The sequence below is a fragment of the Saccopteryx leptura genome, chromosome 3, assembly GCF_036850995.1.
Source record: "Saccopteryx leptura isolate mSacLep1 chromosome 3, mSacLep1_pri_phased_curated, whole genome shotgun sequence".
In the NCBI taxonomy this organism is placed as follows: Eukaryota; Metazoa; Chordata; class Mammalia; order Chiroptera; family Emballonuridae; genus Saccopteryx; species Saccopteryx leptura.
In genome coordinates, this window is record NC_089505.1 from 19,874,442 (window position 1) to 19,887,524 (window position 13,083).

Consider the following 13,083-nt stretch of genomic DNA (forward strand, 5'->3'; position numbering starts at 1 on the left):
TACAAAACATTATTCACATTTCCAATTCTTGTCTGCCCTTTAAGAAATGAAAAGGACAATATCAAATGGCAATTTAAGGGAAAAAAAGTAATTCTTCAGAAAGAGTAAAAAAAAAAAAGTCAGTTATGTGGTATTATAAAAACTTAATCTTATGCTAACTGGTTAATAATGATCTTTTAGATAATATTCTTAACTATCAATTCTCTCATCAGGCCTTGTGCCAAAAACTGGAATAAAGGATAATTCTAGGCTCTGATCTCTGGTAAGCACCTGGTATCCTATGTAATTAACTAAAGAAAGTTCCTGGTGTTTGGACATCAGGCCAGCAGGTGGCCGAGTTAATGAACGGCTCAGAAAACGTAGACGCCTCATTTGCGTTGGGAGTTGCACACCACTGGAGAGAATATCAAAATAATATGAACTGACACTAGTAGAAATACATGGCTTCCAATCTCAGTTGGGCCTTCTGAACATTTGCTCTGTCTGTATTTGACCTGCTCCCCTTTCCTGTCCATCCCTCTCACTGAATAATGGAGAAAACCAAGGCTACCAAATGTTATTTTCAAATCTCTTTTCTCCTCCTCCCCAAACTCATCACTCCTCAAAGGAAAGCCTTCTCCTAGTCCAGCCTGGCCCTTTCTTTTCAGGCTATTTCCTCTCCCTGGGCAAAGTCATCCACTCTGTGGTTTTAACCATAGCTGTCTGCTGATAATTCTCAGGTTTACCTTTCTTTCTAGATCTTTGACCAATGACCCTGACTATACATTTCGAATTTGTGATTTATTTAGAGTTCCTTAACTATTCTTTTTCTTGGGACTTCTACTTACATTCATTCTTCTGTGCGCTCTTCTCCTCTAATGGAGTGAACTTCAAACATCATCTCCCTTCAGAGCTTCTATGGTGTTTCATCACTTTTTCTTCTGTTCCCAGTGAAAGTCAGGCACATTTCTCTCTCTTACCTCTCAGGGTCATTCCTATTCCTATGGTTGCATTTATCAAACTGACTGGTGATCATTACACCGTGAACTTCTTGATAGAGGAAGTATAATTCATCTATCTCTGGTCATCAATAACTATAGCTGAGGGTTTGGCTCAGAGAAGATGCTCGCTAAACATTTGTTTCATTAAGATAGAGATTTGAATATATATTCTTCTTTACCAACAGAGTAATACCTGTTGACCAAAAAGTGAAAATAGAACAATATATCTATTCAGAATAAAAAGGATATTATTTGTTTATGGGAAGTTGTTTCCACTGTTTCAATATCCTAATATTACCATTTAAATCCTATTATAAACAGTTTCTTTTTTGAAAACACTGTCAGCAATTTGTTTATTGATCACTTTTGTTCTACTCATTGTAACAAACAAATTAAAAATGAGTCCTAACACCACAGAAAACAGAGGAAACTGCCTCAGAGTGTCTAACAATAACTATAGAGCAAGCTGTCCGACCAAAGGGCTTGCACACAGGGGCACATGCTGTGGGTACAATTGTTAAGAAAGGACAACATAGGAATCCAAATGTGCTGTTCGTATTAGCAAATCTGCAAGATAGACATCTCCCTTTTTTTATCTGCATACGCTTGCCGCGGAACATTTTTGTATCTATTTCATGCAGGCTCACCTAGACTAAAGACACCTTCTTAATTACAGTTAGGCTAGCCTGACAACACTAACAGCATCTTACTTTTGTCTGGCTTTACGCGCAGTTCTCATCTCATCTTTACAATAAACTTAAGGGATTGTTTTTTTCTATATTTTACCCTGATGAATCCCTAAGGAGGGTTCATTCCATCAACTCTTTGGGTCAATCTTCTCTCTGACCCCTAAATTCAACCTTAACCATTCTCTTCTAATGTTTTATCCTTATCTGAAGCACACCTGGGTGTAGGGAAGATGCCACAGAGCTGTCTGAGCTAATGTGATCTGCCACTCTGGACCACAGCCCTCACAAGAATGATAGTCCTTCCTCTTTCATTAAAAAAAAAAAAAGTAATCTTTTCTGGTCTTTATTTTTCTGCACTGAAAGAGCTGGGGAAAATGACAAACTTATAATCACCTCAAGTAGAGCTTCATGCAGAGTAGCCATTTTAAGTTGGCAGCTCACTTTCTCTGAAAAAGGAGCTTTATCACAACATGGTGACAAGCACCAATACAAGGATAGGGCAGCTTAGATCCATAGGAGAAATTAGGTCAAGTAAGAAAACGCCTTGGTCCAGACTTTGCAGGGAAACGCAGAGAGCAGGAGAAGTTGGGAGCAAGAGAAGCGAGAAAAAGAGGCTTCCGTGGTTCAGGGGCTCTCTGGTGGGAACAGGCCCAGAGACAGAACCGTCCTTGATGCTGTCAGGACTCCAGACGTGGTCAGGGTGGCAGGGTTGCTGAGGAGCAGGCGAAAGGCATAGAGTTGAGATGAATGAACTCTGAGGATCGGATCGGTATCGGTGAGTCACACATGTGAATGCTGCAAACACCCAAATGTATGGCAAGGGTTGACACTGAAAGGGAGACTGTCAACGTGTCAACAACAAGAATGACCTTCCAGCGACGGAAGAGGCTCGGGAAGCTGCTCAATGGCAGTGGCAAGGTTGGGAACAATGTTGCTGGACTGGATGATAAAACCTCACAGAAGGTAGAAATGTATGAGGGTGGATCGTGTGATTTAAAAATAAACAAACACTATTTATCCCCCCACACCCTCCCCCTCCCTCCTCCCCCTCCCCTCATCACTACACTGCTGTCCATGCTCATGAGTTTTTTCCTTTTTGCTCAATCCTTCCACCACTCCCACCCAACCCCCACCCACAGCTGTCAACCTGCTCTCTATTTATAAGTCTCTCTCTGTTTTGCTTGTTAGTTCATTTTGTTCAAACTCAATAAATGGAATAAATAAATAAATATGACCCTTGGTTTAAGTATCTAACAGGAGGCTGTATTAGTTCTGCCTTTGCTACTAACAAATTTTACGGTCTTGGGCAAATTGTCTTTATTTCCCTGGGCCCCTGTTTTCTCATTCATAACATGAGAAAGCTTTCTAAAAGCTATGGTAAGTACTGCACTTTTATTTTAGCCATGAATTTCATTTTTATGTTATGTTACTAGGTTTTAGGGTAAAAAAAAAACAAACAGATGAACGAGTTTCACACATTTGTTCAATATTCATCAGTTAAGAAGAGCTAATACCTTAAGAATTCATCTCTTTTGGTGATAGTTGAACAAAAACAGATGAAAGCCAGTTATACCATATTCTTGGTCTCTGAAACACTTCTGTTAGGTAGAGTGTATGGTAACAATTATGGTTCACATTTTACAAATAAAACTGAGATGAACATATAGTGTTTCCCATAGTCTTTTGTGCATTCACTTGTACCTTTTTGTAATCTATGAACTTATAACTACTTATATAGGTCTATGTCCCAACAGACTTTGGGACCCTGGAGGATAATAATGGTGAAAGTACCACTACTAAGAATAGCTGTTATTCTTTTAATTTATGTGGTCCTAGCACCAAGACCAGTGTTCGACACATAACGGACATGTGTGTTTATCAGTGAATAAATGATCCTGTCTTTGTTAGAAAGGAAAATAAATTACGTGTTGATCAAAGAACAGCTCCCCCAAATCTTCCTGTATTTCAATTGACAGTTGAAGCTATTATTTGAATTCTTTAAATAATTGCCTTGAATGTGCAATTTGCTGGCCATAAAGTGACTAAAATAGATTATTTTAAAATTGATGAATAAGGATTTCAGATTACCAATTTCTGCCTGAACCAATAAATTGTCTCTATAAAAACATCAATGTTTTATATTTGGTACCAAAATGCTTTAACTTTAAAAAAGCAAAACTTCGCATGAGACTGAAGAAAATTAAAATTTTTTTTTTCATTTAAATTAAGATTTAAAATGTTGTAGACATTCATAGAGAAAATTAGGGGTAAAAAGTAAGTAGAACTTGCACACATAAATGCTTCTACATAAATTTCACATCTAACGGTCGCTCTTTGATGGACAGGACAGCACATCATTTTGACAAGGCCTCATGTCCCAGCTTGAGTCTGGTTTGCAACTACAGCTTCCCTGAAAACTGACAACTTTCCCCTGCCGAGATATTGCTTCCAATCTAATATCAGAACAGTATGCATTGTGAGTTGTTTTTGCAGGGGTTGGAAGGTGCTCATTAAACCCTTCTGCCCTCACCTATGGTACCCCAGCCCTCTGTGATCTTACGAAAGAGCATGCTGGAAATACGGCTTCTGAGAAATCCCTTTATGACGATACGAACCCAGCCACTGTCCAGAAAGTTATTAAAAAGCCATAAAACAGTCAATGTATATTAGCTCCATAGATCACTAGGAGAAAAGTGTTAGTGCTTAAGGAGGAATGGCAACTGGCAAGTCACATGATAGAAACATAAAAAAGGCTGCCACAGCCATCTGCATTACGAAGCCAGCGCTTTATAAAATTTGTTTCAAGGCAAACAAAGTCATGAAGTGATGGATGGTAGCACAGAAGAATTAAGAAGAGTTTGAGATTTCTCAAAAGAATAAATTTCTCGTCTTTGCATTTCACCTTAATCCTTTGCACATAATAGCTCTTCACTAAACACTAATTACTAATTACATAATTTAGAGAATGTGTTTAATACATCCAGCTAATACTGTAAAAGACAATATAAATATAAAAACTCAAAAGTATGGCAATCTGAGGCTATTTGTGGTAGAAATAAGTAGCTTTATGTGTTTCAACTGGCTTCAAGAGTACCACTGTATTCCAGCGCTTGTAACAATTGATGTTCATAATGATTGCTTTGGATATGCAAGAAAAATATCAATTAAGTTCAGCAGCAATCTCTTTAAAAGAAGTTAAGAAACTATATACTACTGCTTCCAAAACTTCACCTTATAAAATGTTTAAAATATAAAAAGTTGGATCTTAAAGAGGCCATTCCTCAAGTTCCCAGATAAGTTAAGCAAGTCAGCTGGAGAATCAAGGATACAAGGTGCTTGGAGGTGACACCTTTTTTTAAAATCACAAATAGAGAATTTCACAACTATCTCTGAGTTTTCTTTTAGCCACCTACCAACTCTTACTAATAATGTATGTTCTCTTAGCCAAAGTTCACATCAAATTTAACATACCAAATCTAAGTCCATGCTGTTTAAACCTCAAATACCATGGTTTGGAAACCTATTATCACAGGTCTATTAATTGCACCAAAATCCTCCCAGTCCTCCAAAATTGCAAAACTAAAGGAAGCTTCGACCACACTTTGTTCCTAACTCTTTGATACAACAAATTCTCCCATAAAGCATTCCTTTGGAATGCCTTTTATTCTTCCCAATTACTTTAACAACCTAGAATTCTACAATAGTTAATCTTTTCAAAGTTAGTTTTTTTTTTTTTTCCTTCCTCATCTAATGTATCTCCCCTACATATTTCAGTAAGAATTCAATTTCTTCTAATGATATTAGAATCCAATCAAACTCTGCTTGGACATATTTTTCTTGAAGCTAAAACTCTTTGACACATGCTTCAGGATTCTCCATTATTTATCTTTCATATCACTAAAGAATCACAAAATCACAGATTATAAGAACCCACGTTTGAGTTGATCTTTATTAGTTCCTGGCCTACATTCTTCACTCCAGCCAATCAGACCTGCTTATTTTATCCCCACTGGGACATTCTTGCTATAGAATCTAATTTTTACAAATGTCATAGTCAAAAAATCTAATCAAGGCCCTGGCCTGTTGGCTCAGTGGTAGAGCATCCGCCAGCATGTGGAAGTCCTAGGTTCAATTCCTGGCCAGGGCACATAGGAGAAGCGCCCATCTGCTTCTCCACTTTTCCCCCTCTCCTTCCTCTCTCTCTCTCTCTCTCTTTCCCTCTCACAGCCAAGGCTCCATTGGAGCAAAGTTGGCCTGGGCGCTGAGGATGGCTCCATGGCCTCTGCCTCAGGTGCTAGAATGGCTCTGATTGCAATGGAGCAATGGCCCCAGATGGGCATAGCATTGCCCCATGTTGGGCATGCTGGGTAGATTCCAGTTGGGCATATGCGAGATTCTGTCTCACTGCCTCCCCACTCCTAACTTTGGAAACACACACACATATACACACACACACAAACTAATCAAAATTCCCTTTTTGCTAGCTTTTTCCTAGTTAATTACACTCATCAATATTTTTTCAGTGTTCCTTAAATTATATAATGTCATGTTTTTAAATGTCTATACTGTAATAATTCATTTTTACTTGTTTACATGTCTCCAAACTATGCTACCTTTAGAGCAGTGGTCCCCAACCCCGGGGCTGCGGACCGGTACCAGTCTATGAGCCATTTGGTATCAGTCTGCAGAGAAAGAATAAATAACTTACATTATTTCTGTTTTATTTATATTTAAGTCTGAATGATGTTTTATTTTTTTAAAATGACCAGATTCCCTCTGTTACATCCGTCTAAGACTCACTCTTGATGCTTGTCTCAGTCACGTGATACATTTATCCATCCCACCCTAAAGGCCGGTCTGTGAAAATATTTTCTGACATTAAACCGGTCCATGGCCCAAAAAAGGTTGGGGACCACTGCTTTAGAGTATAAAGTACTTAACAACTGAGACCAAGTTTTCAAATTTCTTGTATACTGTGTTAAGTTTGGTAAAATTTTAATTAGAGTTGAATATCTGGTTTGATGGCTTTTCACTTAAACTACTTATATTTAAGAAAGAGATACAGTATGTAATGGGAAGTCATACTGCCAAGAGAATCCACAGCCGGCTGAGTAACCACCAAAGCTAGCCAAGGAATAATCTGCTGGTGATGGGCTGGGACTTTATACTTGACCCTCTCTTACTCAGTTTTTGTTTGTTTTTACAGAGACAGAGAGAGAGAGTCAGAGAGAGGGATAGACAGGGACAGACAGACAAGAATGAAGAGATGAGAAGCATCAATCATTAGTTTTTCGTTGCGCATTGCGACACCTTAGTTGTTCATTGATTGCTTTTTCATATGTGCCTTGACCGTGGACCTTCAGCAGATTGAGTAACCCCTTGCTTGAGCCAGCGACCTTGGGTCCAAGCTGGTGAGCTTTTGCTCAAACCAGATAAGCCCGCGCTCAAGCTGGCGACCTCAGGGTCTCAAACCTAGGTCCTTCCTCATCCCAGTCCGATGCTCTATCCACTGCGCCACCACCTGGTCAGGCTCTTACTCAATTTTAATGCCCATAGTTAAATCCTGAAAATACAGAGCTAGAATACTAAGTTGAATTAAGTAATACAAATTCCAGAACTTACCGGTAAGGCAGATTTGAGCTAATAATTTTTACATTTAAAAGGAAAACAAACCCTCCTCTTTGATATAATAATAACTGCTCAAGCATAAAAAGAAGTAGATAAGGCCTAGTAGCAGCACATATTTTAAAACTAACTTTGACCTCAGGTCTACTTGAGTCATCTATGATGAGGAGGAAACTAAAAACTGAAGTACAGTGGTGAAGGAACCAATGAAGTGGGGCAGGAAAGAGAGAGGATTCATTGATGCGGGCATCACATGGAAGAGGAACGACTCTCAGTAGTCGATGGAGAAGTGGTCAAAATTTCAGGAAAATGTTCATTATATGGCAACATTTACTAATAGTCAGACGAAATTCTGCTTCTGAATTTAAGTTCTGTATTTCCCCCCTCTCTTAGAAACCCTAATCACAAATTAGAAACTTAAAACAAACAGGAACTACTTCTTGGTTAAGATGTGTTAGTGGTGTTTTAAGTATCTTTAATTGATTGGCCTAAATAACCTTTCAGGATACTCCAATTTTTTATTTTTGTGATAAGGTACAAAATTTATTAAGATAACTTATGGTGAAAGATATTTGAATCATGCGAAGAAAGTTATAAAGTTACTGGTGCATAGACAGGAAATAAATGTATTAGAAATAAAATTTTTATATGTAATTATAATAGCTAAAGTAATAGTTAGCCGATGTATTTATAACTTAAGAGAATTTTCCTTTGATGCCATTAGACTTTTTAATTAAGTTTTATGTCAAATAGAAAAAAGTTTCTGAGAAAAAAAAAAAAACAGCCTGACCAGGCGGTGGCGCAGTGGATGGAGCATCGGACTGGGATGCAGAGGACCCAGGTTCGAGACCCCGAGGTCGCCAGCTTGAGCGCGGGCTCATCTGGTTTGAGCAAAAAGCCCACCAGCTTGAACCCAAGGTCGCTGGCTCCAGCAAGGGGTTGCTCGGTCTGCTGAAGGCCCATGGTCAAGGCACGTATGAGAAAGCAATCAATGAACAACTAAGGTGTTGCAACGCGCAATGAAAAACTAATGATTGATGCTTCTCATCTCTCCGTTCCTGTCTGTCTGTCCCTGTCTATCCCTCTCTCTGACTCACTCTCTGTCTCTGTAAAAAATAAAAATAAATTTTAAAAAAGAACAACAAAAAAAAACACAAAAAAACATTGGAATTTGAAAAGAAACCCAGAAGAGCCAATTCCGTATAAAATGTAAGCAAATGTCAAAAAAGGTGCACTATAATGAAAACATAATTGTAAACAAAAGGACACCTTGTAGTGGACCTTTTCAAAAGGCAAGTAACATCACTAAGCTCCTTATCACATCAATGCTCATCTGACACTATAAGACAAAGTACTAAGAGAGAAAACTTAAATAAAAATGCATCCAATCCAAAAAAAAAAAAATCTACAAACTCAAAGGATTTTTTTTACTGGACTTGCCCAATGCTTTGAATTTAATCAACTAGAATTATTTTCAAGTACTATTTCTCACAATCCTTCAGAATGATAAATTTGATGTTTGATAAGGCATATGCATTTTACCACAAGGATGGAATACAGTGTCCTTGGCTGAAAAGTCCTTCACAGAAGAACACAATTTCTGTATTGTATGCTTAGCATGTTTAAAGACACACACTTCAGGTGAGCAGCTTTCTCTGAAGTGCAATTGACTTTTATTTGTAGATAAAGCTCTGTTGCTTCAGCACTCTCTCCCTTTGGCAGATCCTATTTTAATATTCCCCTCAGGAACCCACCCCCAAAAAAATTTTTCTGAAGAGCCTACTGCAAGGTAACTTTTATGTCAGGTAAACTGGCAGTTGCGATGACCAGAGGACAAGTGTGGCACAAATGACATGATAGAAAATTTAAAAGTATGCCAAAAAATTCACAATTGAATTCCATCTGGTTAAAAAAGCAAAACCAGAAAATACCTCCAAGCTCAATCTTGACATAGAATGAAATAATAAAGGACGTAAAAACAATGGGGTTATTCAGAGAATAGGATACTTCAGCTGTGATTTTCAAATCTACCAAAAGTAACCATAGAAATGGAGTACACTAGTCTAGTCACTTAGTTATTTTTATGTTAACTGTTCTAGGCTCACTTCAAATAAAAGAAATTATGATGGTAAAATGACTAGAAAATGGCCAAATTTGAAAGGAGAGGTGAAGGTCACTGGCGGTCCCAGCATTCCTAAGATCCACCTTGCTAATATCCACACACAAACTGATTCCTTCCTGAATAGTGTCCTAATGGCAGAGACAACACTGATTGATATGTGGTCTTCTCTGGTTTCTGACAGGGAACTGTCACCGGGAGGTGACCCCATCAGTTTGAAGGCAGCAAAATTACTAAATGATGCAAGAAAGTGACTGCAGGCCAGTACACCACGGGCCCCTGAGAAGCAGGAGGGCAGAGCCTCAGGAAAAACAAATTTTTAGTTGGAGCTTATACAAGGGAGGCTGTGATATTTCTCTGCAGATATAAGAAAATTAAAAAAATTAGTTTCCACAGCTATTAAATCTAATATGAGAAGCAAATTCTCTTTGAGAAAAATACGATGTCATATATAAAATGTGAGGCAAAAGGCCTAATCTCTTGGTTATAAAATAGGCAGTAAAGTGAGTTCTACATTCTGGGAACACAATCTAGTCTAGAATCAACTATGTTAATAGTATGGAGATATTATCTCCACCACACAACACCAGTCAGAAGGCAGAAAGAAAACAAGGTCCAAACTAACGCAAGTGTGAACTTTTAATATGACCCCTTCCTCAACAGAACTGGCAAACACAAGTCAAATTAGTTTTTCAAAAACATAATTCTAGTTGTCAGAAAGAAATCCATTATTAGCAATTATTTTTAGCAAAGTGAGGCAACTAGAAAACAGATCGAAGGAAGGAGGAGATGTTTTCTCAACTCCTCTCCACCCCAAAAAAACTGAGCTTATAATAAAATATGAAAAATAAAACTACTGTATAAAAATAAGGAAGTATTATTTCTTCTTGGTGGAGGAATTTACACTTCTAATATCTATAGTCAATTATCTAGTTCAATGGAGAGAATTATTAAATATTTAATTTAACCATATTCAATCTAGATTTAGCCATACACTTAGAGATCTCTCTAATGCTGAGAATTAGCAGTGTTTAACTTGTGCTTTCAAAATGTTTTCTCTAAGCACTAGGGGAAATTATATTAAACATTAAAAGGTAAGGAATTAAACATATAATGTAAGGGATTAATATTTGAACTTAAAGTTGCATCTCAAAAAAGTAATGAGAGTTTTGTTGATAAAGAGGTATGCTGATCACTATTAAAAATCAAGATTTAGAAACATGAGTCAGTTGTTAGAAGTCACAATATTGCAGTAGAAAGCCTTTTTCTCAAAAGCAAAGTCTGAAATTATAATGTATAATTCTGCATTATGTTTTATATGTCATGGAGACTCTGCTCCCTTTATAGAGTAAAGCATCAGTTTCCATTACCAATGACCCTATAACCACTTTGTAAAAATGCTCCTGAGTTTCTATCATCAGACTTTACACTAGTAACTGAATACTGTGACTGTTAAAAGAATATGATGGCATGATGATTGCCTTTCTTTTAATAATTTTATATTAAGAATATAATTTTAATTAAGAAATATGAATGAAGCAATATCCTCAAGAGTCTCTTCATATGCCAGTGTACACATGTGGATTGTCCTAGACATTAATGTATAACCAGGGTCTCATTTCTTCATAAAACTAACAAGGGAGTTAAGAACAGATGATTCAAAAGTCTCATTTTATCTAAAAATTTATATAGGCTAAGATGAAAAGAGTAAAGATCTTTATATAAAGAAGTTCTTTAAGAATTCATGTCTGTAAGACTCTGTACATATCAAAGTGTTAAATCTCAGGTAATTCTACTTAGTTTTTAAAAGGTCATTTTAAACCTGATGTCTACTATCCTTTCACTCATAATTTATAATTAGCCCAATTTAAAATGTAAATGAGCAAAGCCATTGTGTTAAAAGAAAAAGGTTAGAAACCAAAACTCAAATTGAAGAGGTCATCAGTGCTATTTTTCATAAAGCAAGATAATTCTTGGGGGGAGTGAGGATAAATGGACAATTTTAACGTGTGTAGTAGAAAGAAAATAAATAAATGATTTCAATTACCTACTTTCCCCCTGTATCTAAGGCACTCCAGAATTTAAATATAAGTACCTGATATAGGAGGGGTGATGACCGCATGAATTCAGTATTCACAGGCAAATCTTCTGTGCGTGAAAAGGAGCACCTTGGGACAAAGACGCACCTTCAGCTATTCAAGACAAGATATAGCTTTCAGTGCCAACTGAGGGGATAGCAATTTTTTTCTTGTCTAATTGCTTACATTGAGTTATTCCATTAAATTTGGAAAACCGGAGCCAGTCCACCGGATGCCACCTTGGACAAATAAGGCTCCCAAAAAACAAACTCAGAAAATGAGGGCTAACAAGCATAGGAGTCCCAAATCTACAGTTGGATACTGGTCATGGGATTTTGGCATCTTTTGGGCTCCTGCTACGCCCAGAAACATGAAGGACACAGTTTTCCTACACTATAATTATACCAGAATGGGGACCAAAGGCAGTGCCTGGGTGGGTGTGTACTGAGAAGGGAGAAGGGTGCTCTCCACAGAGCTAGAAACCAGCAAGGAAGACACTGTGATCCCAAGAACAAATCATGCAGCGCCCTCAATGGTTTCCTCAACGGCCTTTTTCCCCCCCAATGCAATGCCTACCTTCCGTGTGGACTGCAGAGACATAGGTCCAATTGTAACGCTTGACTATATCAAGCATCGCCCTTGCCTGCAAAGTGTCAGAAGGGACAACTCTCAGGAAGTACTTGTACAAAGTTTTGTCACTCAGGTCGATACTTGTGGCGGAGTAAGCGATCTGGGGGATGTCGAAGAGCTGGAGCAAGTTCTGCACCTGGATGGCTACGGAGCTAGAGCCGGGGCCGATCACTCCCGCAATGGGCTTCTTAGTCCTGCCTGCGGGGAGGGGCTGCCCGTCCGGCAGGCAGCGGTTCAGTCCGTCCTTCTCGTCTCGAATGGAAATCAGAGAGTCCCTGATGAACTCGATGCTCTGCTCCAGAGCCACGGAGGAGTGCCAGCAGGAGTCCCGGATCTCACTGCCCAGGGTGATGTTGGGCAGGAGGACCGGGTCCGCGTTGATCTTATCCAGCGTGTGGAACATCGCCTCCACCCTCTGAATGCCATACTGCTCCCTGATCTCCCCACACTTCCTCTCGGGCACCCTCTCGGCCGGGGGCTGGTGGTGGACGGAAAAGAGGGCCCCGATAATGACATCTCCGTCCATTCTGGCCACCGAGCGCTGAGACGAGGCTCCCGACAGCAACCCTGCCCGGCCGGGGTTTCTGGGGAGAAGGGACATCTCCAAAAAGATCGCTGGAAAGAAAACCAGCAGGAGCCGGACCATTGTGACGAGGACGCGGTCCACAGCCGGCCGGCCACCTTCCCGCGCTGGTCCTGCCAGCCGGCTCCGGGCGCGCACCGCGGGGACGCCCCACGCCTGCCTCTCCGGCTCGGCCCCGACTGCCAGCACCGCTCTTCCAACGCTGCAGCCGCCTGCACCTCCGCTTCCTTCCCCTCCGCCTTCTCCTCTCGGTCGGGTCTCCACGGCCACCTCCGCCCCCAGGAGGCGTCCCTGCTTCACCCGCGCGCCACGGTAAACTGATCAAGAGTACAATGGATGTCGTGGTGGCCGCGGTGAGCTGGAACCTGCCTGCAAGAAA

General features: G+C 39.5%; 1 protein-coding gene across 3 annotated transcripts in view; it reads right to left on the reverse strand.

Moving 5' to 3' along the window:
- The window catches only part of GRM1 (glutamate metabotropic receptor 1), a 344,388-nt gene extending 331,540 nt beyond the window's left edge, over positions 1–12,848 (reverse strand). For all 3 annotated transcript variants that reach the window (XM_066373050.1, XM_066373052.1, XM_066373051.1), the window contains exon 1: positions 12,068–12,848. In XM_066373050.1, the coding sequence (XP_066229147.1) occupies positions 12,068–12,767 (700 nt within the window). In that variant the 5' untranslated portion in view covers positions 12,768–12,848. The remainder of the gene's footprint in view (positions 1–12,067) is intronic.
- Positions 12,849–13,083: the final 235 nt, after the last annotated feature.